Here is a 27,971-nt window from a genome sequence, read left to right as displayed (position 1 = left end):
TCCCCTTAAAAATGAAATAATCATTTAAAAACTGCATTTTGTATTTACTGGGGTTGTCTTTGTTGTCTAATTATCACCATCATCAACATTATTATTATTATTATTATTATTATTATTATTATTATTGTACACATGTAAATGTGACAAATATGAAAAAAAAAAAACAGAAATGAAAGTTGAGAATATATATAGACAAGATAAACTTTCCCTCCATCACTGCCAAATCTGATGTGGCATCAACTCCCTAACAACTATGTCATTTCACCTGCAGATGGCATCACAACATACTGTAATAAATGTATGTAACAATATGTTTGTTTAATTGTCGTGCCAGCTTTCTATTTATTTCAACTGAGCAACCCAACAGTTCTTTTAGGTGAGAAGCTTTTTGTTTACTTGATGGTATCATAGAGGTTGCTGGGATCCATGGAGGAAGCTTTCACAGTGGAGTACGTAACTCTCTCACCTTCATTTTTGTCTCGACCCTGGAAGCACACACGACACAGGAAATATAGAAAGTAAAGAAGAATAAAAGATCTCCACTTAGTGCTCCTGAGAACAACACAGACAAACAAAAATGTGACCATTACATGTCTAAGCACAGATTATTTATACACTTACAATGCGTGATAATGTAAAACTGGAAAAAACCAATTGACGTTTTTAATCCTTCTGTTATTAACATGTTTATTTTATTTTTTTTTACCTATAAACTAAAGCACAAGCATAAAAAGCACAGACATTTGAATCTGTCTGAATGTAAACATCACATCTCTCAATCTCTTTTCTTCGTGAGTTACTGAAACAATAATGTATTGTTTTGCTGTAATTATACTGTAATATTACTTCTTCAATGTGAGTTTCAGCCTCCTTTCTCACATTTCTGCTGTTATTCTTATGCAATCAGGCTGTCACTGGTCTCATGTTCCTCATTTGGTTGGTCCTCTGGCTGGTTCTCAGGAGGATATGATGTTGAATCATTACCTCCCTGCTTTGTATTTTACTGTATATTTTGTATACAGCACCCCCTTCTGAACAAAAAGGGGTTGTTACAACAACAAATCCTGAAATAAAATCCTAAAAAAATAGAGGAAATATCCTCCTGAGAACCAGCTTATTCATTTATTGTTATTAACCGACATCACCTGTACAACCAACAGGGCTGCTTACCTGAGCTTTACTGGTGGTGTTGGTGTAGCTGATGGAGGCGTAGGCAACAGCGTATTCAGGTTCAGCCTGCACAGTGAAGACAACATAAAGACTGCTCAGTAATTCTCAGATTCAACATATAAGAGAACAAATACAAGTGCTGAGTAACTGTTTAATCTCACAGAGTCCTGAGTGGTTCCTGGGGCAGACGGAGTCACTGCAGGGTTTAAATTCAGTTCCTGAAACAAACAAACAAACAGGGAAAGAAGCCTCATAAACACAGCAGACTGTAAGCACACCAGGACAGTTGGAATTCAGTGACTAACACTGGGTAAGCTGACAAAAACACTTATCTTCTGGCCTCATGATAACACAAAATAACACAGTAACTGTAGTGAACGGCTGTGGTATGAGTACACTAACAAAGTTTAAGAAACTATGATATAACTCACAGGATTTTCATTAGTCTCCATTTTTTTTCCTAAAAAAGAGAGAAATCAGTTCCAGTTTTTAGAATTAAATTTCATCCTTGTTTTCTCATTACATTTGTTCTTAAAAGTTTAGGCTGGTGAAATCTCTCACCTTTAGCTCTCTTCCATCTGATGGCTATAACAGCACTGATGGCTATCAGTGCTAATAACCCCAGCGGTGCAACAATAAACATCCACCATCCTGGAGAAAAAGAAAAGCTTTAAGATAATTTCAGCTGCAGCTTCCTGTCTGTTTAACGTCCTGCAGGTAAAAGAGAAGAGAACACCCAGCTCTATCGGCAAATACATAATAAATCAAATATACTTATTTTTGTTTACACACTGTTGTTGTTGTGCTAAGGTCCGGAAACTAGCTGCTTTTGTTCATTAAAAGTTCATCCTTCCTGGATAAAATAACATGCTGTCATGTCACTCAGTCTTGAACACAGGGTTTATTGTTGTTTCTGGGATGTTCACGTTCTCTAGTTTTATATTTTTGATCATCTTTGCATTATGGTTTTGTATTCTGTGTTGCTTTCTGTAATTTCTTACTGTTCACTGGTTTTCTTTCACTTAACTCATATATGCGTTCTTTTGGTTTATTTCTTGCCTTTAGTTCTTTGCTCCTGTTTCGCAGTTTTTTATGCTCATTCTGTGTGTTTGGTTTTGAGATGGGATTTATGTTTGAGCTGTTTATAGTATAATGTTTATGTTCCTGTTATCTGTGACTTTAATTACCTGACTGTTGATGGTAGGTTGTTTTTCCCACTTGTATTCCCATTGCGTCCCTCCGATCTTGTCTCCATGTTTGTTTATCCTCTTCTGTATCAAGTTCATATGACTTAGTCCTGGTCTCACAGTTTGCTATTTGCTGTCTGATTTCAATAGTCTCTGACTGCTAGTGCTTTGTATTTCTGCTTCCCTTGTTTCTTCTTCTTCTTGGTTTCTGCTGCTCTTCCACTTCTTGCATTGTTCCTTCATTATCCTGTATGTATATGTCGTATCAGTTTCTCTTTGCTATTTGTCATGTTCTTCCTAATGTTCTTGTGTCCCTCCTTTGAGTATATTTTTTAGAAGGTTTCTAGTTGTTAGATTATTTGCTCCTGAGCTGCTTTTTTTGATTTTGTAAGAGTAATAAACAAACTTTTAAGTTTATTCCTTATCTTCCTGTATTTTGGGTCCAACTGCTGCCACAGCTCGTTCCTGACATGTACTAGCTATGGTCGTGGTCATGATTGTAACTTCACTGAACAACTGTTTTCACTGACTTTTAGTAGGAAGTAGAATATGAAGAGCAGCCTCTTGTGTCAAAGTTCAACATTTGGTTGTTGTTCTGGAAAAGCATCAAACTAACTTCCCTCTTTTCTTTTGTCTCATTACTACATCTCTACAGGATTTGGTGTCTTCAAAACAAACAATTTAGTTTTAAGAAATGCTAATGGGATTTTTTTTTGGTGTTCTTGGAAAATACAGCTTAGTTTATCTCAAATGGACTCATTATTTTAGCTAGTTTAAAGCACTGGATCACAGACAGCAAATGAGCACATTATTTTTTTTACCATGTAATGAAATGTAATGATAGTATGTGGACTTTTCCAACAAAAACAAGTGAGAAAATCTTTTTAGACTTGCACTGAGTTAACCTTATTTTTGCTTTGTTTTTTTAATTGTGAAGAACTTTGTGATCCTTTTATTAGCAGGTGTTATATAAATAGGGTTGTACTTACTTTTAAATTGTTCTTAGTATTTAATGCTCCGTGTGGTTCTTAGTTTGTTTATTCTTGGTTAACATTTGCTCAAGTGGCTTGAGTCTCAAGTCTAGTTAAGGTTATTTGGTTTAGTCTTTTGTTTTTTTTCCTTCCCTTCTCTGTCAAGTTCATGTGTTAGTCATTGTGTGTTTAGTTTTTTTTACTCAAAGACTGCACTCTCCCCATTCAATCCTTTATGTGAGCAAATAATAGACCAGCAGCCTTAAACTCCTCAGAAGTGATAAAGGAAGTCATTTTTTGTGTGGTGGTGCCTTGTGAGGAAGAGCTGCTGGAGTCTAGCGAGGAGTACAAAGACATAGTAGCACATAAGTAACACAGCCTGATTTCAGGGATTCAGTAGCTATTAGATTCCTGCCTGCTCAACAAAGAATTTGTTGTCACAACCGTTCACCTCAACTCCCTGCAGCTGCATCCCACATTTTAGGCTCTCCCAAAAAGAGGAAGCATCGCTATTGGCACACCTCACCACAGCCACACAACAGCACCTACCCAGCACACAGGCGTAGCAGCTTAAAATCTAAGACTCTAGTTTTTCTCTATAGTGATAAGTTAAGTCTGATTAAACACTGAGCAGTGCTGCTATTTTATCTTTTGAAGACACTCTTGAAGTAAAAAAAAAAGTAAATGAAATCTTAAAATCACACAAAATAGTTTGCTTTTCATAACAGATAAAGTTAATGTATGAACTGACTTGCATTCTCATGTGTTTCTTGATCGAAAGATTGAATCCTGTAGATAAACTCCTGCACGTTTCCACCATGTGTCACTTGGCACTTCAACATCTCAGATTTCTTGGATGTGTAAATATGATCAGATGTTGTAAAGATCACTCTGGCTGAGCAGGTAGACTGTGACATCTTCAGGTCTTTGTTACCGTCATAGAGCCACTTCACAGTGTATTTGCATTCTTTATATGTGGACACAGAGCACTTTAATGTCACTGTGTTGTCATCCTTATATTCAGTTACTGTTAAAAAAATAAAAGAACAAGAATAACATTTACAGTAATCATCACTGTAATTATAGTTATTGTAATGTTTCAGTTTGATGTTCTAACAATCTGAAAACATTATGATGAAAATACTCACTGTTAACAACAGACAGCTCAGCTGCAGAGTCTGGACCTTTTTGTTGTCCTGATTTGTTGAACCTTCTGCAGGTGTACTGACCAACATCCTCAGCTGTGAGCTTCTTTATAACCAGAGAACAGTTTGCTGTAACACTCAGTCTGTCTGATTTATTTTTGGCCTCTCGGTGAATCTTCCCTTTTTCAGACAGTGTTATTGATGCTGTGTTTGAGTTACTGAAGATCCAGGTAGTTCCGTTACATTTATCTTGATCATTTTTCAAATTTTCACATGACAAAGTGACCTCACCTCCATCCCTGATAATAAACTTGTGTTCAGCTGCTGCTGCTGTGAAGATAAAATCAAATCAATTGTGTAAACTTAACTTTTGTAATTTCATTTAGAAATGTATGTGTATTCTTACCTGTTACTTGAAGCATTAGTAAAACTGATGAAAAGAATTTAATCCATTTGAACTGAGTCGTCATTCTCTGTCTTTCTCCTTCCTGCTTTCCACACTAATGACAGTCACAGTCTCTGAAACAGAGCTTTATGTAGAGAGGCTGTTCTGACTTCCTGTGGTTATCATCTCACTACCTCACTGTAACTGTTAAAACGTTCAGAGTCCTTTCCCAGGAAATTCTCATTCATAGCATTCTGTTGTTTCTAATAACTACATGAACCAAAGAAAATTAGAGGTCAAAGGTCACACCTGACTGTCAAAGACCCTGCAAATTTAAAATGAGTGTGTAGCTTACAGCAGTCTCAGTGCATTTGTGACAGTGACGTGTTTGATGCCTTAAAAAGGAGAAGATGATGAATGCAACTGTGTAAATACTTACTGCTCTTTTTTTTTCCTGAGAACTGAAGGGGAAGTGTTTTTTGTGAGAATGTGGGTACAACAGCAGCAGAGCTCTGATGGTGTTAAGCTCTAATGATGGCCAAACATCTGTGAGAAACACAGATGTGCCACATACTGAATGTCCTTTAGGCATTTTAAAAGTACACCAAGAGATAATTTGCATTTGCTTTGAATTTTACCAGTATTTGTATATTTGCTGATTTTTTTCCTTTTAAAGATGAATTTGAGGGGATTTCTGATTTCAAATTAATATACAGCACAGCTTAAAAGAAGCTGTTCAACAGAGGGAAAGTCCACTATCAACAGAAGTAAAACTGATAAAATAATGCTAATGAAAGTTATAACAGTGTTAGCACACAATCTCCAAAAACAGAGTAGAAGTTTGTTTATTTTAATAAAACACTAAGTCCATATATGTGAATTAACAAAAGTCATGAAACCAAAGCAAGAGCAGTACTCACTCACAAGAGCAGGGCATAGAAGATCAGAGTTAACAGAGTTTATTTGCAAAGTTTTAATCAGCAACAAGGGACAGGTAAGCCAAGCTGAATGAACCAGGCAGGCAGAGTGGAGTGAAGGCACACATTTACACACAATATCCAGCACAGGCTTGGAAGTCATCCTTTGCATTGCTTTGCTTTGGTTTGGAAAAAATTTTTTTTCCTCTGCAAGAGCTCAAGTATACGACAACAGAGTCAAAGGATACTAGTTGCCATGAGTGAGTTGTAGGTTTCCATAGCTTCCATTTCTGGTTAGTGTTCATTACAGAGGAGACTCCAGCCCAAAACCTTAAGCTACCAGTTTAATGGGGTTGTGTTCTTTTTGAGCCACTGATGTCCTAGAAGTAGAGGTGTGTGTGGAGCATCAAAGGTGCATAATTGATGTACTCGTGACGATTTCAAAGGATCAGAAGAAAGAAACATGAGTTCAGTGTGATGGGTGATCTGGGTTCTAAAGAAATTTCAGGTTGTTTAGCTAACTTGGTCTCCAAGAAGCAGAGAAAACCTCAACAATCATATGACCCCCTATAAACAAGCATACTAAGGAAGGATTCAGGATCACCTGATTCAGCCCTAACTATATGCTTTATCAAAATGGAAAGTTTTAAGCCTAATCTTATACGTAGAGAGGGTGTCTGTGTCCTGAATCCAAACTGTGAGCTGATTTCACAGAAGAAGGGCCTGAAAGCTAAATCTCTGCCTCACATTCTACTTTTTAACACTCCAGGAACCACAAGTAAGCCCGCAGTCTGAGAGCAAAGTGCTGTATTGTGGCCATATGGTATTATAAGGTCATTAAGGTAAGATGGGGCCTAATCATTCAAGACCTTGTATTATTGGTATTCTGATCACTTCCATGGCCACAAGTGTATAAAATCCAGCACCTCCATGCAGACTGCTTCTACAAGCATTTGTGAAAGAACGAGTCGTTCTCAGGAGCTCAGTGAATTCCATCATGGTACCATCACAGGATGCCACCTGTACAACAATTCCATTTGTGAAATTTTCTTGCTACTAAATATTCAACAGGTAGCTGTTAGTGGTATTATAACAAAGTGGAAGTGATTGGGAATGACAGCAACTCAGCCACACATTGGGTCAGCATGCTGAGGCACAGAGGTAGAGTTACTTCCAAATTTCATGTAGCCTTCAGATTAGGTCAAGAACAGTGTGTAGAGATCTTCATATTCTGGGTTTCCATGGCTGAGCAGTATCCAAGCCATACATAAGCGCAATGCAAAGAATTGGACAGGGCTAGACTTGTAACCTGCCATACAGAGCATTTGTCTAGTGGGCCGACACACTTTTGACCGATGGGTCAATGAAAAGTCTGTGCACACTGGCCCTACACACACTGACAGCAGCCCATTTGTTCATTGTCATTACCAATACTGTATTACCCAATCAAATCTCTTTACTCAGTGAGACCCTCCCCACTTTCACTGTGTGCTAATGCACTTTGTTGTTTAATTTGTTTTATTGATCAATTATTATTACTTTTTGTCCCAGTCCAGGCCCTGGGGTCGGATGCAGTGGTGTAGAGCACGTCTGCACTGGACTCTAGAGTGCAAAATCTCTGGAGTGACAAATCACGCTTCTCCGTCTGTCAATCTGAGTGAGGAGTCTGGGTTTGGTGGTTACCAGGAGGTCAAGGGGTGATTAATTTTTCTGTTTTCAATTTAGTTTCAGTCAGTTTGAAAATGTTTATGTTTTGTCGTTTTAATAAACATGAAGGCAAAAAAAATCAGGAAATTCAAAATAGGTATTACACTGTATGTCCCCTGAGAGACTCTTGATGAAACTATTCCTCAGGTGGGCTTATCAAATAATAATCTCATTGCCCAGGTTTGCAGGGTGGTCAGTACCACTGACATACTTTTTCTGAGAAGTCAGTGGGAAGTGTTTGGTGAGAATACAGCATCTCTGGAGGTTTAAACCTCTAATGTTTACCTCATACATATCTGAGCCACAAAGGATTAGCAGACTAAGTGTGTGACTGAACTGATTTCCCACCATTTTGAAACACTCAGGTTAGTTCATTTTTGTTCCTCAACACTGTCAGAGCATGATGTGTACTTGAAAAAGAAGTAGTGGTAAAGGGATGTGGAAATGTTAAAGCGCTAGCTGCAAATCAACTTCGAATAACACCTTCAACAATGAGTGTGTGTGTGGGGGGTGGGGTGGGGGAGGAGGGATCTTCCTATATCGTTATTTCACACTCACAGGGGTTTTGTGGTACACTTTGGCTTCATCCTTGCTGCTCGTTCAGGGCGGCATCTGTTCGCCGACACCACAGGAGAGGGGGGGTCAATGTGTGCACATGTCCTTGTCTTTCTGTGTGCCACTAGTGGGTGTGTGACAGTGAATGAATGAATGTTGTGTGTGTTTGTGTGCGTGTGTGCGCATGGCTAGTCTTGGGTCTTGGGCTTGCTGGGCCTTGGCCCAGGTGGGATATGGCTTGCCGCTGGATGCTTTTGCCCCTCCCTGGGATGCAGATGTTTGTTGGTGGGGTGTGTGGCTGGATGTTCTAGTGTGGCTGTTGGTATGCTTCCTTGGTGACTTGGGTTGGCCTGGACTTCGCCCTTGTCGGGGCAGGTTTGTCCTGGGTGGTCCTGGGACCCCGCTCTTGACTCGTATCTGGGGCCTCCATTCTTCTTTTGCTGGTATGGGAGCGTGGATATCACTGGGATGTGTAGCCTCAGGTCTTTGTTACTCTAGGGAGCTGCGGATGGCATGTTTGTCCTGGTTCCACCTCTTTCTGCCTCCAGGCTTCTGAGGGGCATTGCTGGAGCTTCCTATCCTCCTTATCATGCACATTTGTGACAAGGAAGCAGGAATTCTCTTTCACTCACACTCACACACTATAGGAAGAATGTTGATTTATGTATTTGTGTATTTTCTAATTTTTTGTGTTCCAGTTGCTGTATGTGTGTATATTTTTGTCTCTTACAGGTACAGCAGTTGTATATATTGTGCATGTCTTTTTGTTTCTATTCTACATAATGTTATATCTGAAATAACACAAAAAGATTAAATAAAAAGATAAAAGATTTACATGAACAAGAGGAAATTCTATATAGCTGTTCTTGCAGAAGCAAAAAATGTTTGGCACCACCATGCATTTAGATCACAATTATGATTGCAAAAGCTGCCATACACACATTAAAAAAAACCTCATGATGGTGCCATGTGCTGGAGCCACTTGGGGGGCAGAATCAAGGTTTTGATCCAAAGATTCAAAGAGAAGATCTATCCATTTCATTCGCAGTGCATTGCTATTATAGCTGGGGACATCAGCCATGCTGACTTAAGGTCAGTATTCCCCAGATTTGAACAGCATATTAAATGTGCAACAAGGGGGGAAAACACACTGGATAAAGCCTACAGCAACATCCAAAAAGGCTACAGAGCAACCCCTCTACCACATCTAGGTTTGTCAGACCACATGTGCATGCTGCTAATCCCTGCATGTACTCCCGTTAGGAGGAGAGCCCCCCCAGCCACAAAGACTGTGAAAACCCTGCCAGAAGGTGCATCACATGAGCTGCAGGACTGCTTTCAAAACACACACTGGAGCGTGTTTGAACATCAGGATCTTGAAGCGCACACAACATCAGTGCTCTCATATATTAACTTCTGTGTCAACAGTGTCACTGCGGACAAACGTCTCCAGGTGTATTCCAACCAGGAACCCTGGATGGCTAAAGAGGTCCAGGTCCTGCTGAAGCAATGTGACGCCGCTTTTAGGTCCGTTGATGGTATGCAGTACAGTGCAGCCAGATCTGACCTGAAAAAAAGGTATCAGAGAGGCCAAGGCAGCGTACAAGAGGAGGATTGAAGACCACTTCAGCAACAACAACTCACGACAGGTATGGCAGGGAGTTCAGCACTTAACCAACTACTGTAATGGAATTTCTTTCACTTATGTATTAATCACGTTATTGTAATGCCTTGGTGATTTTAACATGTCTGACACTCATACTGTAAGACAAATGGTGGGGGTCTATTTAGGAAGTTGGGGGAAGCAGACAACTCCACAGGAGGGAGAGTCTTTTGTCTCTTCGAGGACTCTGGGAGGTAGCAAGGGAGTGTGAACCTTAAGGTGTGAAACAGCTGTGTACTGCCTTTTGTTCCTGGAGAAGGTATTTAACTGAGAGCCATGCTAGGCTCAGTGAGACTCTGCTGACCTGCCCCATGGTCATGCAGGCTCTCCATCAAGCTTGGTTGTCTGTTCTTTGTGTGCTTTGATTAAAGAATGTTAGCTACAGCTCACCGCTCATCTGCAGGCTTTATTTAAGTGGAAAACTTCCACAACAGAATGGCGCTGCGAGCAGGGTGGTCCGTGTGGTCGCTGAACAACGGTTCCGTGGAAGGGCTGATCACCCCTGAGGGAAAAGGGTACCTTTGTCCTACCGGCTGTTGAAGCAAAGGAAATGGAGGAGTCACGGAGCCGCGTGTTTCAGCAACCACCGAGACCATCGATTTTGAGGGGACTCCTGCAGATGGGTGAGTGATAGCTAACTTGTAACAAGTCACGAGAGTTTTGTGTCTGGCCGAGGAGGTGAGCGTGTTGCAGCCTTCGGGGAGCCCAAGAAGGTGTGTTACGACCTTCCAGGGCAAGAGCTCCGAGGGAGTCTTCGTGTAGAATCACGGAGAGTCTTCGTGTAGAATCACGGAGTGACATCTCTAGCGTCTTCTAAAAGATCCTAACTTCTTCAAAGGAGACTGGGGGTGGCGGTGTTCGTTCCTTGGTCCGTAGAAGGCAAGGAACCTCACGGGGGACGCCTCGTGTAGTAGGAAGAGAATCTAGATTCCAGGGGCAGTCAGCGGAGCCGGATTAGCGGCTCGAGAGGCGACTGCGGCAGACGTTCCACCTGGCGGCCAGGGACAAAACTCAATGTGTGACTGTATGGTAAGAACTGTGGGTAAAAGTATGTTGTGAGATGAAAGAGAATGGTTGTGTGGGAAAAGTTGATGTGTGTGTAAAAAAAAAAAAAAAAACCAGAGAAAAATGGGGTTCAAAATGTTGAAAATAGGGAACAAAAACAAGGAAAAAAAAAAAGAAAGAGAGAGGAGTGTAGAAATGTGTGTAAAAGTTGTTTCCAACTAGCGGGAGAGGGTGGTACTGCAGGCCACCAGCTCCCCTAGGGTGGACACACAAGAATTTCGCAGACTTGTTGATGAAAATAAGCAAAAAAGGAAAATAAGCAAAAAATAGGAAGAGGGTTTGGTGATTTTCAATGTAGAACAACTACAATCTCTCTGGGTTTTTAAGAAAGGGGACTTCAGAACCAGAGAGGGGAGACGTGTTTCTTTAAGCAGTGATAAGAATGATCAAAATGTCTCAGTGTGTCACTTGCAGGTGAAGAACAGACCCGGATCAATTTTCCATGTGCAGCAGTCGGAAGAAAATTATAGGTTAACATCATTAGAAACACTCAAGCCAAGTTTTGGCTGAATTGTTTTACAGCTTAACTTCAATGTGTTTTTCACCCTGAGAACACAAGCTCCAAGAATCTCTCCCTGAAAACTAGAAATGCAGTTCCAGAACAACGAGATGGATATCAAGAGCTCACAGCAGTGTCCTGAGCAGTGAAGAAAAGTTGCAGCAGCAGCTGTGCAAGACAGCGGCAGCAAGCAGAAAAATGGCATCATCATGACTGGATGGATGGATGTGCATTTCCAACGAGCTGCAACTTCACTGTGTGTAAATGGACCTTTGAAAAGACTGTCTGAGTTGGACATTTGCCACTTTTGGAGCAAAATGGCAAGATGAGACAGTGGAAAACACAGGACAAAACTGAAAGACAACTGACTCACTGGACTGCTGCAAGGGGGGAGAGATGAGATGAGACCACAGTGGAAGGAGCAGGGGAGAACATGGCTGTTTTAGTGTGGGAAATGAAATTTGGGTTTAGGAAACTGGGAAGAAAAAACGACTGCCTTGCGTGGAGAATTGAAAAGTGTCTGGAGCACCGCAAAGAGGAGAGGTACACAAAAATTACACAAACAGAAAAATGCATTAATCCTACTAACACAAACACACATGCAATGAAGCTCATGAAGACCAAATAGTATTTTAAGCATGCATTGCTGTTACCATCATCTTGTCCGGTTCACTTAGTGGGTTAAGAAGTGATACATAGACTAGTGAACTAGTATTATTTTGGGGAAGGATGATTGAATCATTGCAGGGGTGAACAGAATGCTGCAGGGGGGTCAGATGAGTGGAGACTAATAGATTATTGAGTTTCTTGTTTCTGATGTGTGGGGGAGGTCTTATCATGACACACATCTGGGTACATGGGGGAAAACAAAACTCATTATCTAATAGAATATTGCTGTTGTGTGAGGTGTGACTGGTGGATGAAAGTTTTGGAGATTTACTGATGCATTTTCTTTTGGTACCACTTTGAACCTGCCAATTAGTTTTGTTTTGATCTATCATTCTAAGAAAGTATGCTTAGACAACTTCTAAAAAGAGGCCTTCATATTTTTTGATTTTTAACAGTGCACTGAGATTTTTTTTTTTTTGTTTAGCAATTTTCTCTTTTGAAGCAGGCCTGCAAGATCGGGATCGAAAGCGCTACACAACATATTGAACAATCGCAAGTGAGTTTCTCCAAAAATTAAAATGGGCTCGGGAGAAAGCCACTTATTTGGGACAATCAGAAAACAAGTCCCTGCCAAAAAGGATTCAGCGAGGTAATCCAGTCTAAATTCTTTTTCTTTTTTGAAATGACGTCATTGCTGGCAGTAGAAACTTATTGCGTCACGAGAGGTTCTACTGTCAGCAAATAAAAATGGGGACTGACTGGACTGACAAAGCTTGACTGACTTGACACCAGTATGCAAGATTGCACCTCCACCTTGACCTGACAAAAGGGTGGATGTATGTATGTATGTTTCTTTTTACAGGAGCAGAAAGGTGACAGCAACAGGTTGTAGGGGCTTTTGGGCCGTGCTGACTTAACCTTTTAACTGCCACTTTCTGTGTCTTTGAATTTACCAGCGGTGTGTTGTTCATGACCTTGTATTGTTTACAGTGCAGAGGTCACTGTGAGAAAGTGTGCATACAGATGCGCTGCGCTAACCTATATTTTTCCACAGCAGAGGGCTAATCATATGATCCAATCACATGATTTACAGCAGGACACACCGCTGGCTAATGTTTTACCTTTTCTTAAGACAGGGCCTGGAGTGAAACTACTCCAGGGGAGAATCCTTGGGAATTTTTAAGAGACAATGCACAACTTCATTGTGCATGTCTAATTGTGTTAAGCTGACATAGGGCAAAAGAGGGTTTTCCGTGGAAGTTTTCATTTTTAAATTGCAGGGACCGTGACATGAGAGATATGGAAGAAGAGACTGAAGTGCAGATGCAGACCATGACTGGGAGAGAAGGCTTCAAGAGGACCAGTGAGAAGCAGGGACCATCTGCAGGACAGCAGACAAACAACAGTGGGCTGCACCACTGGGCTTCCAAAGGATTGTCATGAGGAGATTTTGAACAGCAAAATCTTAAAATAAAATGAAAGAGTTTCGCCGTTGACGTTGAGGAAGACAACTAAGGTGTACGACGTGCTCTGCCTTAAATCTACAGCTGCGTTGGAACAGAAATCGAGGGATGGAGAGAGCGTGCTCCAAAAGTGACAGCACAGAGGGAGATCAGCGTTGGAATTATAACTCTGTAAATGGCACAGACACCAGGAGCCATGACCGGGGACTGGGAATGACCATCTAATGCTGTTTCACTTTGCCATGCAAAGTACTTTGACACTATGGAGAAGACCTTTCCTCTGTATCATTGTTGTTGCCATTTGCATGTGAGAGCTTAGATTGGGGGGAAGATTAAAGATGAACAAAGGGTGGTGGGAGAAGTGAGGATACACAGTGTGAAACTCCTTTAAGTGTACAATAATGTTGATGTGATTACAGAATGTCAGGAAAGAAATTCTGGTATTAATGTGATTCTTGATTTAAGAATCAAAGGGTGGGATTGTAAAGGAATTTCTTTCACTTATGTATTAATCACGTTATTGTAATGCCTTGGTGATTTTAACATGTCTGACACTCATACTGTAAGACAAATGGTGGGGGTCTATTTAGGAAGTTGGGGGAAGCAGACAACTCCACAGGAGGGAGAGTCTTTTGTCTCTTCGAGGACTCTGGGAGGTAGCAAGGGAGTGTGAACCTTAAGGTGTGAAACAGCTGTGTACTGCCTTTTGTTCCTGGAGAAGGTATTTAACTGAGAGCCATGCTAGGCTCAGTGAGACTCTGCTGACCTGCCCCGTGGTCATGCAGGCTCTCCATCAAGCTTGGTTGTCTGTTCTTTGTGTGCTTTGATTAAAGAATGTTAGCTACAGCTCACCGCTCATCTGCAGGCTTTATTTAAGTGGAAAACTTCCACAACACTACAAACCTGGAAATACCACATTGACTGAGGGCAACGTGGCACTTGTGGAGGAGCTGAACCACTTCTTCGCACACCTTGAGGTGAAGGGACCAGAGGTTGTCAGGGTTCCTGGGCCGTTGACCCAGTGTTTTCAGTTTTGTCATGTTCGGTTTATTTCCCACATACATGTTTCTCACTTCCTGTTTTCTGTGCCAGCATATCGCCTGTGTATTGTGTTCTAGTTATTTCCATGTATCATTAGTCAGACTAAGTTCAGCTGTGTACTCACCGGTTTCTAATCACTTATCATCCAGCGTGTATTTAAGTCCTCAGGTTCCATCAGTTCATGGTTGTGTCATTGATGTTGATGTCGTCTTTTCCGTATGTGTGTTCAGTTCAGTCAATCAGCCAGCCAGCCGGTCCAGTCCAGTCAGCCAGTTAGTTCAGTCATCCAGTCAGTCATTTCAGTTCATGTTCTGTTCATCCAGCCTATAAAACACCATTATCCTGCACCGTGAGTCCAGCGTTTGGGTCACTTCTTCTCATCCACACACGAAGCGTCCAGACAGAGGCAGCAGCAGCTAAAACATCGGACAGCAGCAGCAGCCCAAGCCTCATAGTGCAGGAATATGAGGTGAGGGGCACACTGAGGGCAGTGAACCCCAGGAAGGTCGCCGGTCCAGATGGGGTGACCGGAAGGTTTCCAAAAGAATGTGCAGACCAGCTGGCCGGGGTCTTCACTAAGATCTTCAACGCTTCACTGTCTCAGTCCTGCATCCCGCCGTGCCTAAAGTCAGCCACAATTGTCCCACTGCCAAAGAGTACCAACATTAGCAGCCTCAATGTGACATCGCAACTGGTCCGACACCACATCATGTCCTGACTGCCACCTGCACTTGACACGCTCCAGTTCGCATACAGAGCTAACAGATCAAATGAAGATGCCATTGCTACAACGCTCCACACCACCATCTCTCACCTGGAACAACAGGGATGTTACGCCAGGCTGCTCTTAGTTGACATTAGCTCTGCTTTCAATACGATACTCCCGGACAGACTGATAGTTAAACTGCTGGATATCGGACTTCCTTCTACTACCTGCTGCTGGTTCAGAGACTTCCTGTCAGACTGTGTACAGAGAGATAGAGTGGGGTCTCATCTTTCCTCAGACCTCAGCCTTAACACTGGCTCTCCACAAGGCTGTGTACTGAGTCCCCTACTGTACACTCTGTACACACATGACTGTGTTAGTTCCCAACCAGACAACACAGTCATTAAGTTCACAAATGATACCACCGTGGTGGGACTCATCTCTGGGGAAGACGAGACGACATATAGAGCTGAGGTTCAGAGGCTGTCAGATTGGTGTGTAGACAACAACCCAGACCTCAACACCACCAAGACAAAAGAACTGGTAGTTGACTTTAGAAGGAGGAAGTTTGAGCTGCAGCCTGTCAGCATCAGTGGGGAGTGTGTGGACATAGACTCAGACTTCCAATGGAGCTCAAACACCTCTGCGGTCTTAAAGAAGGCCTAACAGCGTCTCCACTTTCTGAGAATCCTCAGAAAAATGGACCTGAACAGGGAGCTGCTGATCATCTTCTACCGCTGCTCCACTGACAGTGTACTTACTGACCCCCCAAATAATTGGACATCCTTCCCTCCCTTAAGGACCTGTATAGCACTTGCTGTCTCAAAAGGGCACGCAGCATCCTACTGGACTGTACACACCCAGGACACCGGGTGTTTAAGCTGCTGCTGTATGGCAGGAGATTCAGGCTGCTGAGGTCCCGAACAGGACAGCTTTTACAACAGGGCAATAGCCCTAATCATTGCTAACAGCTGATCTGATTGGCTACCTCCCTGGACTTTTTTGGGGGGGTAACAACAATAACAATAAGAATATTAATAATTATAACAAAGTGCAACAATAATTAATGTGCAATAATAACAGTGTTCAATACAGATACACTTATTCTTCATTTTATTACTATTATTACTATTTATTACTTATTAAGTTAAGTTACTGTGTCGTGTTGTACGTATTTCCCAAGGTTATAAATGTCCAGTTACTTCAGTCTGGTGCACGTAATCTCAGCCACAGCAACTCCAAACCACCAAGCCACAATTTGGGGGCCAAATGAATCAGCGAGGAGGAGCCGGTCTGCAGTTATTTATAAAAGGAATTCCTAGTGTTCCCAAAGATTAGATTTACTCAGATGTAATGTAATGAACTGTAAACCAGACAGAGAAACAATACCCCCTTTATCGCAAGATTATTGAAAATGATCAACTCGCTCTCTGTTTAAGAAAAATGTGGTCCTTTTCTGGAAATCCCAAATTGTGCGGCTGGAAAGGCTGCGTTTCAGAATGATTGGTCGCTGCTGTGTCGACCCCAGTCAAACCCAGAAATCACTGACACAAGTTTGTTCTGTTAATTTGAAATAAATCGGTCTTCACAAACAGCTTTTCTGAGGTTTTAATTTGCCTTTGCAAAGACAACAAACAACAACACAGAGTACAGCAGCAGTCTGTGTTTCTTTAGATTAAGAATAAAAACAAGAATAGAACCATTTATAGAAACACCTTATCTACCTGCCACGGTCACAGAATACAATCAGAACATTACATGCAGCTGAGTATGTCTTGTATTACAAAATTATATGGAGACAAACATGCTGTGATGCATCCTTCATTTCAGCTAGGCCAGTATAACAAAGAGAAGCACAGACTCTTAACATTTTCCATCACATTACTGAAGTCTGACAGACGCAGAAGGATCAGTCAGTGTCCATCAGGAGATCTTCTACTTCCATTGTTCACTGTCAAAATCTTCATCGGTCATCATTACAAACCTGTGACATACAGCATGATGACAAACTCAATCGATCTCTGGACATTAGACTTCAACATGATATAACTTTTCTGATCTTTGGGCATCAATGTAGCACAAACTAAGAGTGATAAACTGTAAAGACATCCATGACATTACATTAGTACCATTAGGTACAAAATGTGATTTATTTAAACTCAAATGAACATGAGCATTGAATCAATGGCAGAATTTAACATGAAAACTACACCCGAAGCTTCACCTTGCTCTTCTTTTATATTATCTTTCCTAAATGGAAATTTAAACATGCAGATGCATTTTGGTTTTCCTCTGAAAATTTGATTTACAAATATTAACGCTTTAAACTCTGTTTTCAGAGATAAAAAGACAGAAAACACAGTTTGTTTAGCTCTGTGCAACAAAAACTCACCACATTTTCATACAGCTGCACTTTTATTCCTTTAAAAAAACCAGAGAAGGAAACAACTTTAGCTTTCACAGAGAATATTCAGGTTTATCAAATCTTCCCATTTAAATGTGAATATTCTCACCTGCCGCTCTTGTCCAAATGTGGACAACCACAGCAGCTGTTATGAGTGCTGCTAAACCCACAGCCACAATGATGAACCTCCACCAGCACCAGCCTGGAAAGAAAATGAAAATCATGAAAAATATACTTCAGATACAGTTTTCTGTTCTTTTCTTAACAAAAAGCCCCCTCAGCAATCAAATGGAAGATTTTGGTTATGTTTAGATAAAATCTATGTTGCTGTAGATCTTTAACAACATGAACCTGACTTCTCTTTTTCCTTCTGCCCCCATTACAACCTCTCTGCAGGATTTTCCTCAAAGTGCATAAATGCAAATGACATCTTAAAACCACACAGAATAGTTTACATTTCACAACAGATGAAGTTATTGAAAGGGCTGAATTTTATGAATACAATTTTACTTACTTTTGATTTTTTTTAGTATTTAATGCTCCATGTGGTTCTTAGTTTGTTTGTTCTTGGGTAACATTTGCTCAAGTGGCTTGAGTCTCACGTCTGCTTGAGGTTATTTGGTTTAGTCTTTTGTTCTTTTTCCTTACCTTCTCTGTCAAGTTCGTATGTTAGTCATTGTCTCAGTACTTAGTTTCCTCCATGATATGTTGAGCTAATCTGTATTGTTATTTCAACTGTGTTTAGTGTTTTTTTTACTCAGAGATCACACTCTCCCCATTCAATCCTTTATGACAGAACAATGTGAGCGAATAATAGACCAGCAGCCTTCAACCCCTCAGAAGTGATAAATGAAGTCATTTTGTGTGGTGGTGCCTCATGAGGAAGAGCTGCTGGGGTCTAGCGGAGTACGAACAGTTAGTAGCACTTATCTCCAAAAGTTGAATCTGTTCATCTGGACGTAGCGTTTTGTGGGAGAAACGTTTCGTCACTCATCCAAGTGACTTCTTCAGTCTCAGCTGACTGCAGGTTTCCCCAAACCTTATAAACAGTACATTTGCATAATGACTGAAACCAGCCCACTGAAGGAACAATGGGCTCTGAACACCACATCCAGAACACCCTGGATTTTGTTGAGAAGGTGAGAGATGTCATTATGGAGGCAGATGAAACCATGGTCTCGTACGACGTTACATCTCTCTTCACTTGCATCCCAGTCACGGAAGCGTTGGAGGTAGTCCGTAAGAGATTACAGGATGACACCAACCTCAGCAACAGGACCACTCTCAGCATCGACCAAGTGTGTTTGCTTTTGGAACTGTGTCTTCATTCCACCTACTTCACATACAAGGGTCAGTTCTACAGGCAGAAACATGGGTGTGCCATGGGCTCCCCAGTTTCACCCATCGTGGCCAATTTGTACATGGAAGAAGTGGAAAAGAGGGCGTTGCTATCCTACCCTGGAACACCACCAAGCCATTGGTTCAGATATGTGGATGACACCTGGGTGAAAATCAAATCTCAGGACGTACTACATTTCACGGATCACATTAACTTGGTGGACCGACACATCAAATTCACCAGGGAGGATATGAAAAGTGGCAGGTTAGCCTTCTTAGACTGTGAGATTTCCATCAGTAATGGGGGACATCTAAAAGCTGACGTGTACCGTAAACCTACGCATACGGATCAGTATCTAAGGTTTGACTCTCATCATCCACTGGAGCACAAACTGGGTGTCATCAGGACGCTACAACACAGAGCGAACACCATCCCCACTGACACAGCGGCCAGGGAGGCAGAAGAACAGCACATCAAGAAGGCCCTGAGTAAATGTGGTTATCCCAGCTGGACTTTTGTCAAAGCTGGGAAGGCACCTAAAGAAAGCTCCAGCCGATCCAGGAGAGAAGGACAACCGCTGCCCAGGCGAAAACCTGTAGTGATCCCATATGTGTCAGGAGTATCGGAACAGTTGAGACGCATTTTTTCTAAACACCGGGTCTCTGTGGCTTTTAAACCCCAAAATACGCTGCGCCAAAAACTGGTCCACGCCAAGGATCGGGTCCCCCGACACAAACAGAGTAACATAGTGTACGCTGTTAAGTGCCAGGAGGATTGCCAGGATTTATACATCGGGGAAACCAAACAACCTCTAGCGAAGCGGATGGAACAACACAGAAGAGCAACCTCATCAGGCCAGGACTCTGCAGTTTATTTACACCTACAGGCCAGTGGACACTCTTTCAACGATGAGGATGTACACATCCTGGACAGGGAAGAACGCTGGTTTGAGCGCGGAGTCAAGGAGGCCATTTACGTGAAAAGGGAAAGACCATCTCTGAATCGAGGAGGGGGCCTAAGGGTACATCTTTCGCCATCTTACAATGCTGTGATTGCAGCCATTCCCCAACTCTCTGTGAATGGTACTCATGGCCATTGATCAGTGTTCTTTGATCAGTGGGTTTTGGTCAGTGATTGTTGATCAATGGTCATGGGAATTTGCATAATTATGATTAAGGAACTGACCTCACAGCCCATTGTTCCTTCAGTGGGCTGGTTTCAGTCATTATGGAAATGTACTGTTTATAAGGTTTGGGGAAACCTGCAGTCAGCTGAGACTGAAGAAGTCACTTGGATGAGTGACGAAACGTTTCTCCCACAAAACGCTACGTCCAGATGAACAGATTCAACTTTTGGAGATTTACTTTCCTGGATGATTGAGAATGCATCAAGACGTTAGTAGCACTTAAGTCACATGGCCTGATTTCAGGGATTCAATAGCTATTAGATTCCCTGCCTGCTCATAAGGAACACAAGACTAGTGTTTCTCTATCATGATTACTTAAGTTTGATTAAACACTGAGCAGTGCTGCTATTTTATCTTTTGAGGACACTTTCAAACTAAAAAAAAAGTAAATGAAATCTTAAAATCACACAGAACAGTTTACATTTTATAACAGATGAAGTTATTGTAAGAACTAATTGCATTCTCACCTGTTTCCTGATCAAATGATTGAATCCTGAAGATAAACTCCTGCACGTTTCCATCATGTGTCACTTGGCACTTCAACATCTCAGAACTCTTGGATGTGTAAATATGATCAGATGTTGTAAAGATCACTCTGGCTGAGCAGGTAGACTGTGACATGCTCAGGTCTTTGTTACCATAGAGCCACTTCACAGTGTATTTGCATTCTTTATATGTGGACACAGAGCAGTTTAATGTCACTGTGTCACCATCCTTATATTCAGCTACTGTTAAAAAAATAAAAGAACAAGAATAACATTTACAGTAATCATCACTGTAGTTATAGTTATTGTAATGTTTCAGTTTGATGTTCTAACAATCTAAAAACATTATGATGAAAATACTCACTGTTAACAACAGACAGCTCAGCTACAGAGTGTGAACCTTCTTGTTGTCCTGATTTGCTGAACCTTCTGCAGTTGTACCGACCAACATCCTCAGCTGTGAGCTTCTTTATAACCAGAGAACATTTTGCTGTAACACTCAGTCTGTCTGATTTATTTTTGGCCTCTCGGTGAATCTTCCCTTTTTCAAACAGTGTTATTGATGCTGTGTTTGAGTTACTGAAGATCCAGGTAGTTCCGTTACATTTATCTTGATCATTTTTCAAATTTTCACATGACAAAGTGGCCTCACCTCCATCCCTGATAATAAAGTCAGAGCGCTCAACTGCTGCTGCTGTGAAGATAAAATCAGTAAAGTCAATAATGTAAACTTCACTTTTGTAATTTCATTTATAAATGTACACTTATTCTTACCTGTTAATTGAATCACTAGTATGACTGATGAAAACATTTGAATCCATTTGAACCGAGTCGTCATTGTCTGTCTTTCTCCTTCCTGTTTCTCAGAAAAATGACAGTCACAGTCTCTAAAACAGAGCTTTATGTCGAGAGGCTGTTCTGACTTCCTGTGGTTATCATCTCACTACCTCACTGTAACTGTTCATAAAAATTTAGAGAGTCCTTACTTTGACAATTTCAATTCTTCACCTTCTGTTGTTTATAATCAGCATTCGAAGCAAACAATATTACAGAGGTCAAAGGTCACACTAGGCTGTCAATGACTCTTTAAACTTAAAATGAGTAACTAACCGCAGTCAAACAGTGCATTTGTCACAGTGATGTATTTGGTGCCTTAAAAAGAGAAGATGATGAATGTGATTGTGTAAATACTTGTAGCTATTATTATTTTTTCACCAGAATATGTTCTTATTTTGTTTTCAGAATTTATGCTGAGAAAGAGAAAACTCCAACAGAAATTGGCTGTTGATGTCCAAATTTAGTCATGCAGTTAAGATGGCATTTCTTTGCTATGACACATGTTTGTTCCGCATTGCATTATGGTTTTTCTGAGAACTGAAGGGGAAGTGTTTTGGTGAGAATGTAGGTACAGCAACAGCAGCAGAGCTCTGATGGTGTTAACCTCTAATGCTGGCCGGAGCAAAGTCAGAAACACCGATGCGTCACACACTAAATGTCCTTTAGTGTACCTTTAAAATGTCTAAGAGATAAATTGCATTTACTTTGAATTTAATGTGTGCATGTTTGATATTTTTTTCTAGGTGAATTTAAGTGGATTTCAACAGAAAACGGTCTAGAAGCAACATTAGATTGTTGTTTATTTTCATAAGTGACTTTGACAAAGGTACCAGGTCACAAATTACGCACTCCTGACTCAGGGAGTTAGTGATGAAGAATAGCAATATAGCCACTGCCTGTGCTTTCAATGCTGTAAAACAAGCATGGAATAATTCACAGAATCTTGTTATCTGCCATTGTCACAGAATACAATCAGAGTATTCCATGCAAACAGCTGTATATTATAGGATTGTACGGAGACAAATTCTATGGATGTTCCATTGTTATCAATGGATGGCAGGTGAGCAGGGCAGGTGAGGAACCAGGGCAGACACAGGTAGACACAGGATGAGAGCAGAAAAAAATACCAGATGCTTACTTGGCTCATGACAGAGCAGTGGGCCGGAGCATGCTGAAAAGTGTACAGCTGCACAGGTGTATATGTGTGTGTGAGAGCAAAATGAAAATGAGTCAAAACAACCTGTGGGTCCTTTATATGTGTGTGTGTGTGTGTGTATATATATATATATATATATATATATATATATATATACATATGTCAAAACACCGGGTCAAAAGACCCAGGATCGTGACACTAAACAAATATGTAATATTGCATCATGTCATCATGCTGAAAAACTAGGTCATGCATTTATTACTTCTAGGATGAATTATTGTAATTCATTATTATTGGGCAGTTTTAAAAACTCTTAAGAAAAACTTTAAAAACTTTTAAGAAGTAATATTTAAAAGCAAAATGCTTCTTTGAAGCCCTTCTTCAGGTGACCCTGAACTCTCCCTTAGTTATGCTGTGATAGGTCTAGGCCAGGGGTAGGCAACCTTTTTGATGGCGAGTGCCATTTAAAATTTCCTCAGAAGTCAGTGTGCCATATGATTGCATTAGCAATAAATTTAATAACGCTCTATATTAACAGTTACACATTATATAGAACCACTTTATAGAATTATATTTGTTTGCAAATGTTGGCAGCTATCAGCAAATAGTTATCAGCTATTTTGAAACCAAAAAAAAGACACTTTATCCATAACAAGAACTCCATAACAGCAAATGAACTGTACAACAGAAAATACAAATGCTATTTATGGTCTCCTCACAACAGTGATAAGAAAAATAAACTGGGCCAATATGGTATGTTTGTTAATACAGAGACACACATGTTAATGTGATCTCTGGTCTCCCACTCAGAGACAGGTCTCTGAGTGTCCAGCATTCAGATAGCTACCTGAGGACACTCATGTGAGAGAAAATCTGCTCACACAGATATGTAGAGCCAAATACTGTCAATAAGGCCTCTGCAATGTTCTTAAGACAGTTAAACTTGTCAGGTAGTGATGTCCAGCAGGTGAAAATGCAAGCTCCATGAACACGCACAGCTATGGATTCCAGCTGCTTCGATGTCGCATTAACTGGCATTAACTCAGCCAGTTAATGCGAGACAAATCTAGCTGCTCATTAAAGATTTCTGGTTTGATCAGAAAATAAAACATTGGTCCATACACCTGAAAGTCCCAAAAATGCATTGTGTCTCGAGTCTATGGATGCATTTTGACTAAAGACCGGCCCCCCAGATATTAAAGCCATAAAGCCTTTGAATGAAAACAAACGCTGGTGTAACAGTGATGTACACTGTCTTGTTGGTAAATGTATGATTTCTATTCATTTTACGTCAGATAAAAACTTTGGTTGTAAGCTTCAGATAATTATTTAATAACAGCCAGACATTTTAAATGAGAATAAGAAAGTATTTCTTTGTGCCCCCCTTTCCCTGTTAATGCCCTACCTGGCCCCCTGGCAAAACTTTGCTAGATCCACCCCTGCACAGTTACCAGCTGTCAGCTACGTAGAAAAGGATCCTGGTGTTATTTGTCTCTCAGAAACAGTTCATAACTTCCCTTCAACTCATTCATGTCACCTAAAAGGTAAACCTGTTTCTCCATCACCTGTTCAGCTCTGATGATTCAGTAAGGACATCTCCTGGTTTCATCTGCATGTTTCCTTCTCACCAGATATACAAACCAATATCATGACCAGCAGCTTTTAGAGCTGTGGCTCCAACAAACATCAGCTGATACTAGAAATTAATATTAAATACATTCTAACAATAGCTGATCAAGCTTAAACGTGCCGCTGTTGTTTAGTGCGACATCCGGCAGTTTCCTCTTTCTGGCGCAAAGTGAGCGATAAACAAACAAGAGAGAAAAGCTGATCAGCTGATCATTGATCAGTTTCACGATTGAAGTAGCAACAGGAGAGAGAGGGGAGAGAATGAGAGGAGAAGAAGATGCAGCAAAGACACAATAACTCCAGCTTTGTGTCTTTTTCCATCCTGGCTGAAGTACAGGACAAACTGTGTTCCTTCTCAGCTCAACACTAAACGCGTAATAATTTCTCTGAATGCTGGACGATTCCGTTTGTACGGGACGGTTGGCAACTCTACTAACTAACCTTATGAATAAAATAAAGTTCACTATCAATAAAATCATAGCACCTGCCCAGCAGTATATAAATTCCGTCATGCTAGCTAGCACGCAGTACGAGTTATTAACTGACTGTAAAAAGTCAGCACAACGAAAATAAACTCCACCTAAATTTGGTTTATATCTGACCCAGATAGACTGCAGGTCATTAACTTCTTACCTGAAGTTCAGTTCACCTGACGCTCCGACCGGCGGCTGCCTCGGGTCTCTCCTCCTCCTGCCTCCCCTTCCCTCATCCACCTGCTGGCCTCCACCACTTGTTAATTTTACTGAATCTGTGGAAGCTCCGCCATAGCCACCACCAAACAACTGAGTTATTTTTACACACCGACCAGCGTCTGGCCAATCCACCACCAAAAAATAAAAAAATAATCGGGCCACCGAGCAAATGCCCTTATGCCCGATGGCCAGTCCAGCTATGGTCGTGCGTGCCATCAGTTAACCCTTCAGTACGCGTGCCCAGGGTTGCCGAGCCCTGGTCTAGGCTGATGGGAGCAGTGTGTTTACTTCACGTTTCCCTGCCGATGTATTTTTAACACTGACTACTGGAAATCAAATCTGCTATGGATGATCTTCAGTCAGTAGAACAGGGCTGCATTTCTATCACTACTGGGCACGGCGCTGCCCCCAGTACATCACCATTGCTGTTTGTTGTGGGCGAAAAGATTCATACAGCTTAGTTTAAAACAGAGTTATTAGCTCCAATTCTAGTTTTGAGTTTTCTGTTCAAGTATTGTAGATATCCATGTTTTTTTTGGTGTTTTTTTTACATCCCCAGCAATGTTCCGTCTAAGCTGCGCACGTGCGCAATTGCGCACCGCTGGCACGGTCTCTGCACACAGAAAATCTGCGTTGCGCACACAAAAAAAAATCTAACCTGAATTGAAATTAAAATTAAAACTTTTAACAATTCTGTTTTGCAGTGTTAGTCAGTAAGTGACTGGCTGCTCCTGTATGGGATTAGAACGATGCCACCTTATCTTATAGTCCAGCCAATAATGCGATTCACATTCGTATATATGCAGCTAATCAACGTCGTTGACAGGCTATGACAGCGTCCTTATGTGCCGGAGTTTTAGCTAGCAAAGCGGCGTGGCTGATGTGGAGTGAAGCCACGTTAATGACAACGTGTACAACCATTGGAGATGTGAGCAGGACAGACGGAACAATTGACGGAAAAAGTGTGAACTTTATACCAGTTTTTAAATTGTGTTGATAGGCCACGTAAAACCAGAGTTAAAATATAACATATATGCAATGTTTGGTTTTCTTCCTGAATACTATCGTTGTTTATATTTACTGTGGGAAGAAACGTTTTATAAAAAAAAAAAAGGCTCGAAAGCACTATCCGCCTGTGAGCAGTGTTGCCAACTCCTCAGTAAGGAAAATCGCTATTGGCTGTCCTAAAAGTCGCTAGAAGTCGCTAAATGACGTCATCACCTAATTTGCATAATTGGTCACGCTAATATAATTGTAACCTATGTTGTTGGAGAGAGAAATAACATCGTGGAAGAGACATAAAGTGAGTAAAAAACGTCCTAAATCCATTTAGAGTTTATTTAGAACTACAATTAAATTTCTTTTAGCAATTATTGTTTTTTTAATGTCACAATTCCAACCCTGCTCCTTTATCCGGGCTTGGACCGGCAAAAGTGACCCGAAATAGGCACTCTGGTGGAGTTACTTTGTGTTTGTGTGTGTTTATAAGTAGTTTTAAACCTTGTGATCCACAAAACCGCATAAGAGTAAAAGATTAAAAGAAGAACTGACTGCTTTACAGCACCCGCTGCTTGTTGAGAGTAAAAGCGATACGCGCTTTCACGTCTTTTTTTTAGCGACTTTTTATAGAAAAAAAGTCGCTAGGGGGTCTGAAAACTCGCTAAATATAGCGACAAAGTCGCTAAGTTGGCAACACTGCCTGTGAGCAAAAACAAAACCAAAAACACCCCCACCCTTTCCTATTGGTCGAAAAAAGTACCATGTCGACCAATCAAAAAATGATATGGCAAGTTGTTAAGAAACGGGGGGAAGTTTTAGGAGTGATGGCGGTGTTTTAAGATGTGAGAGATTTGCAACGTTTAGCACAAATCTTGTGTAGTTAGTGTGTAGTGTAGTCAATCGTTTTGTTGTGTGTGTCAGAACAATGAGGCGAGTACTGAGTGTTACAGGTGTTACAGGAGTGATACATCTCCTGTTGTCAGGCCTGCAGGTATCAGGCTGTTGTTCTCCTTTATCTCATAGTGGACAGAAATTATTTTTTGGAGTGGCACAAATAATTTGTGTGGCATCAAATTTGATGCAGAACAGCTGATTGTTCTGTAAATAGTTTGAAATGTTTATTTAAAAAAACGCCTTGGCTGCATTTAAAATAAATAGCTGCAAAAAACTTTGTTGTTTGCCAAACTGAGTTACTTTTTTGAAGTAGTAACTATATAATTAATTGCCCAACATTGGTCATTATATACTGTATTTTGCAGACAGAGAGTTACAGGACTCTCTCCCAGACCACAGACTCATACTCATAATACAAGTCAGAGCTTTATATAAAAAAAGAAGAAGAAGAAAGTTGGAGTTCAAGTTATTTTTACTTCCAATAGTGTTAACATACTACACAGGTCAATGACTACATTTTTGTTTTACATTTTCATTGTAAGTGGGCTAAAGCAGTTAATTAAAAGTAGTCGAACATAAATGTAAATGCTGTAATTTGATTATTTTAATAAACCATGTAACTTGGATGGATTCGATGCTGGTGTGACCACAGTGCACACGTCTGCTGTCGCTCACAGTGGTCCAAGGGATCGCTCAGAGAGTTTGTGTGTTCGCTCAGACACATGGAAAATTAGAGGGAACATTGATCCCCAGGGTGTAGTTTAGGTCCAGGTTATAGTTTGCTTATATTCTCTGTTTCAGTTTCTTTTGCCTCCTGTGTGTTCCCCATGTCTCCTTAAGTTGTCATCTCTGTGTTGGCTCCCTGTGTTATTTTGGTAGTCAAGTTGGTATCCGGATTACACCTTTTGAACAACCAGATTCTTGAGGTCTGAAATCTTTGTGATGCCCCTGATGAGGCTCAATATGTTAATATGTAAATATGATCTCTGTGACTGAAAACACTACAGTCAGAGATGCTATAAGAGAAAGGCTTTACTGATAATGAAGGAGGAAAACCATTTAGGCTTCAGTATATTCAGCTCAGCCGTACTGAACCACAGAGCCAATGAAAAGGTGTAACTGTAGACTTTTGTGCTACCATACACTCCTGTTACAGTGTTGAGAAGTGCACTATATATACCAAATAATCCTAATAATGGGTGTGTCACAAAAATTAAATGCATCTTTTAATCCACTCCTAAACACTGAAAATAATTCACAGATTTTA

At 40.9% G+C, this 27,971-nt stretch overlaps 1 protein-coding gene across 3 annotated transcripts; it reads right to left on the bottom strand.

Annotated features, from left to right (window-relative positions):
• Positions 1-10: 10 nt before the first annotated feature.
• Positions 11-22,050, bottom strand: LOC102080318 (uncharacterized). 3 transcript variants are annotated; one of them, XM_019346006.2, is made up of 9 exons: positions 21,272-22,050; positions 21,150-21,191; positions 20,862-21,038; positions 4,080-4,355; positions 1,732-1,821; positions 1,602-1,630; positions 1,332-1,388; positions 1,171-1,236; positions 11-485 (listed from the first exon to the last, which is right to left on the bottom strand). In XM_019346006.2, exons 1-9 carry the CDS (start codon positions 21,333-21,335, stop codon positions 393-395), a joined length of 894 nt encoding a protein of 297 aa, XP_019201551.1. In that variant the 5' UTR covers positions 21,336-22,050; the 3' UTR covers positions 11-392. The 3 variants fall into 3 exon arrangements, with proteins under 3 accessions (XP_019201551.1, XP_025755067.1, XP_005452440.1); XM_025899282.1 differs by lacking the exons at positions 20,862-21,038; positions 21,150-21,191; positions 21,272-22,050 and adding exons at positions 4,477-4,803; positions 4,880-5,233; XM_005452383.3 differs by lacking the exons at positions 11-485; positions 1,171-1,236; positions 1,332-1,388; ... (1 more) ...; positions 1,732-1,821; positions 4,080-4,355 and adding exons at positions 16,682-17,067; positions 17,476-17,504; positions 17,597-17,689; positions 20,480-20,740 and having other exon boundaries at positions 20,862-21,191.
• Between the last annotated feature and the right edge of the window lie 5,921 nt (positions 22,051-27,971).

Source organism: Oreochromis niloticus, linkage group LG15, assembly GCF_001858045.2.
Source record: "Oreochromis niloticus isolate F11D_XX linkage group LG15, O_niloticus_UMD_NMBU, whole genome shotgun sequence".
NCBI lineage: Eukaryota > Metazoa > Chordata > Actinopteri > Cichliformes > Cichlidae > Oreochromis > Oreochromis niloticus.
This window is presented reverse-complemented; position numbering and strand designations above follow the sequence as displayed.